At 37.8% G+C, this 4,188-nt stretch overlaps 1 protein-coding gene across 1 annotated transcript in view; it reads right to left on the bottom strand.

Annotated features, from left to right (window-relative positions):
• Positions 1-1,087: 1,087 nt before the first annotated feature.
• The window catches only part of si:dkey-178e17.1 (tricarboxylate transport protein B, mitochondrial), an 18,868-nt gene continuing 15,767 nt past the window's right edge, over positions 1,088-4,188 (bottom strand). The window contains exons 8-9 of the mRNA XM_032515653.1: positions 4,093-4,166; positions 1,088-3,647 (exon numbers count right to left, since the gene is read on the bottom strand). Coding sequence (XP_032371544.1) covers positions 3,533-3,647; positions 4,093-4,166 — 189 coding nt within the window. The 3' untranslated portion in view covers positions 1,088-3,532. The remainder of the gene's footprint in view (positions 3,648-4,092; positions 4,167-4,188) is intronic.

Consider the following 4,188-nt stretch of genomic DNA (forward strand, 5'->3'; position numbering starts at 1 on the left):
GTGTGTGTGTGTGTGTGTGTGTGTGTGTGTGTCAGAGCATAATAGGGAGAAAGAGCTTTACAGATGGGTTTGAGGCCCTGGCAACAGCTCCACCTACTGTTTAAGAAGAGCCTTTTGGCAAGTACTTTGTTCTTGTCACTGAGTTCACACTTCATGCCGCCGTCCAAGGTACTCTCCTGTTTAACTGATACGTGTTAACTTGTTACAGACCCCTACATTCTGTCCTAAACCTTCACACACACACCAGCGGTGGAAAGTAACTCAGTACCTAACTTTTTATGAAACATGTCATTTTATATTTCTACTCTGTTACATTTTTTACACCACTTTTACTTTAAGTCTTTAGTTGCAGTTATTCCGCACATTCAGACTATTGTACAAAAAAAATAATCAACAAATAAATGATGCATTATATATTTAGCACAGTTACCAGCTGCAACATTAAACATTAAAGTGACACCCAACATCAATAATTATAATAAAATTTTTATAGGATCCCCTGAAATGGGCCATTCTGCATTATGAGTTTTTCACTTTTGATACTGTAGATTTTGATGCTAAAACCTTTTCCTTTTCAGACTATATTGTGAAAATGTCACTTTTACTTAAGAGAGTATTTCTACGCTGCGGTATAACTACTTTTACTTAAGTACAGTAAGTTTTACTTGAGTACTTCAGTATGTACTTTCCTCACTTCCTCATTTAGGCCAAATGTCCACTACATGCTCACATCTTCTGCAGAGAGCTTAGCATTCCTTCTCACAACAAACACTGCGGCACCAGGGATTGTGTGTGTGTGTGTGTGTGTGTGTGTGTGTGTGTGTGTGTGTGTGTCAAAGAGGGAAAGATGAATAGTTGTACCACTCTACATGAGCATCAGCCAAAACTGGAACAATGGGTTCCCTGTTCGATTCATCCCCTACCTGCCCCCCCCCCCCATGGTTTGTCCCAACCACCAAAAGGGCAGAACAGACGAAAGAAAGAGTATGGATTAATAAAACAACCAGTCTGCGTGCTTTCAAGTTTTGTAATGCTTGTTTTAATGAGATCTGAAATTCCCCCACAACAAGTTACTTGCCATTAAGCACAAATGGAGGGAACAGTGTTTATTGCACAAGCTTCATCATAAAGAACCACATAGACTACACACACAGCCTTGGAATAAATTGATTTGCTTTGACAATAAAAAAATATCTTGGCTATTTGGCAGTAAGGAGCATGAGCATTGTCTGGTCAAACAGAAAAATGCAACAGAAATTGATATTGTATTTTAGAAATAGGGAAATATAATCCATTAGTATTTAATTGTAAGATTATTTTTGGGGCATTTTTTGACTTTTTATTTTGACAGGATAACTGCAGATATTAAAGGGGAGAGAAGGGGAATGACATGCAGCAAATACCACGGGTTGGAGTCAAACATGGGTCCGCTGAGTTGAGGAGTAAACCTCTATATACTATATGAGTGCCCGCTCTACCAACTGAGCTATCCGGTCACCCATTCCATCAGTATTTTAATACAAGTATTACAGTAATAGATTATTTTCATAATCATGCAGTTCTTGTAATATTTGTTATGAAAACAACATGACTGGACTACAAAAATCTCAAACTGCAAGTAAGATGATTAGAGTTTCATTGATCGATAATAGATTCACCAACAAACACTGAAAGGCACAGGAGTGAGAAGAAGAAACAAACCCTGAATGAACAGAACCGCACTGGAAATGGATTTGAACAGACTGTGATTCCCAATCTTTTTAGCAGTTGACCCCCTTACAGTGAATAAAGGAGTGCATACTTGCACATCACAGGTTACATATCATGTCTACAAATTGTGTTTTCACATCAGGGTGATTTTCAGAAAAAAAAATAAAAAATTGTATAGCAGAAAAATATTTATTTTTCCCCCTTTTCCAATTAATTACCCCCTTGACCAAAGACAAATAAGCATCCAGTTATATGAACTGAACAGCCGTGCTTCCATTGAAGTGAAACAGGTCTGAGGTTACTTGGTCTGTATGACTCAGTGTCATTGGGTCAGACTCACAGTGAAATACAGCAATACATTTTTTTTCTTCTAACATCTTAAAAAAAACCAACACCCTGACCTGACAGAAAAAACAAGTTAACAGTGAATATTTTCCCAACCATCTAGATATTCAACATTCAGTTTTCAATAAATACATTTATAAAGTATGTCACAATAAGTCATAATATTTGCTCTTCTCTTGTTAAGATCATTATGCTACTTTTTCATGTTCTTACTTTGAAAACACTTTCAAGGTATAACAGGTTTGGCATTTGGCACAGGAAAAAAATATATTGTACTTTACAATAAAACTATAATGCTGGTAATAAACTAAATTATAATTTACCCTGTATAAAAATAACTGCAAATTCATTATTATTGAAGGCTTAGTTATGGAAGTTTCTGCAGTTTATGTGAGTGTAAAAGAAGAGTCAGCGAACACAAACTCAAGAAAATCCAGAACGTTCATACTCGCAGTAAACATCTGTAAAACATCTGTGTATGACTAGAAGTAATGTTTTTCACTGAAAGAGGGTATTTTACAAAGCATAATATGATGTGAACCAGATAAATTTCTGCAAAAATTTTGTTTTTAAGAATCATGTTGTTGACTCTAATACTCAGGTTTTGTTTCACATTTAGAAATGATGTATTTCTACGACTAAAGGTTAATTTATGGTTCCGCAGAGCCTCCACGCAGAGCTTTCGCCGTAGCCTACGTAGTTGTCTGAAGTTTATACTTGTGCGTTGGTGCATGCGTCGATCTCTTTAAGAGAGCAGGGTCGGCGCGTGTGTGTGTGTGTGTGTGTGTAGCAGAGCAAGTGAAAGAGTGACGGCAATTAGCTTCAGAGGAGTAGCAATTCGAGAGTCATAGTGAAAGAAACAAAGTGTCTCCCCTGTGCTTTCTGACCACGTTGGTAAATCCGTAGAAGGAAAAGTTAACCCTCTTCTTGATTTCATGTTGTTAATGGAGAAGGAGAACCAGGAAATGATTCGGGGGAAATGCAATGCTACCAAGCCATGGGAGAGCGACATGCGTCGCCGCAATGTGTAGTTAAATTTTTTAAGAGGTGCACGTCAGGCTACGGCGTAGGGTTCTGTGTAGGTTTGTGTCAAAACGTACCTACGTACCTATCCACAGCATAGATTTTACACAGAAGCATAAATCAAGCGTAAGCATCTTTTTTTACCAGGTTATTTGGCTAACCTTACTGCATAATCCCACTTGTGAAATAGACCCTTGGTCTGGTCTTGGTGCTGAGCAACCAAGTACTGCATACACTACAGCTACATTGAGCCTTTTTTCAGGCTTTATTCTTGTCTACAACCCCTGTCTATGGGCTCTTTAACTTCCTGGTTAGCATATGACACCGATCTAAGTTCAGCTTTCTGTCTCACCCCCTTGGCGGCTGCTTTTATGATGCGTAAGAGGTCTGCAATACTCAGATATGTGTCTGATGCCTGGAAAGCAGGAAGCCACCGCCCTATACTTATAGCAGCTCAGTCCGTCCTCCAGACTGTATTCAGGACCTTCACAACCTCCTCATAGATGATGAAAACTATTGCCACATCCAGACACACACGGCCCAGCCGAGGAATTGTTCCTTTATAGAAACTATAGATGGACACAAAAAGAGAGGGGTGTGAATTTAAAACACCAGTGTTTAGGAAAAGGCACATTTATTGATGGCTGATACATCAATATATAGCCATGAAATTCTAAACAAATTTTGTCTCATAAGATTTCATTTTCTGTTAAATGTTTTATGTCAAACATGTTTTCACTTGGATTGTTTTGTAATTTTAAAAATCCCACTTCACTAGGTTTCTGAGGGTAAATTTTTGCCGATTTAGTTTCTGTAGACTTATTGTATTATATATGATTCATTTTAGGGTTTAAATAAATCCAATGGGTGTTTCAAATGTACTGTTAACAACATAACTTGTAAGATGAAAAGTAAGAAAAAGTAGAAGAGGCTGGGTGTGATAAAAAGGAATGAAAGCCGGCTGTAAAACTAAGCTAAATTCAAACAAACTAATCAAAGTAGAGAAATACTCACGCTGCCAAGCCCTCATATTTCATGATCTTTAAAGCACAGTCCACTGTGCTTTTATATTTATGTGCTTCCAGACCCTTGGAAAGAAAAGAAAGGCAC

This window comes from Etheostoma spectabile, chromosome 5 (assembly GCF_008692095.1).
Source record: "Etheostoma spectabile isolate EspeVRDwgs_2016 chromosome 5, UIUC_Espe_1.0, whole genome shotgun sequence".
Classification (NCBI taxonomy): domain Eukaryota; kingdom Metazoa; phylum Chordata; class Actinopteri; order Perciformes; family Percidae; genus Etheostoma; species Etheostoma spectabile.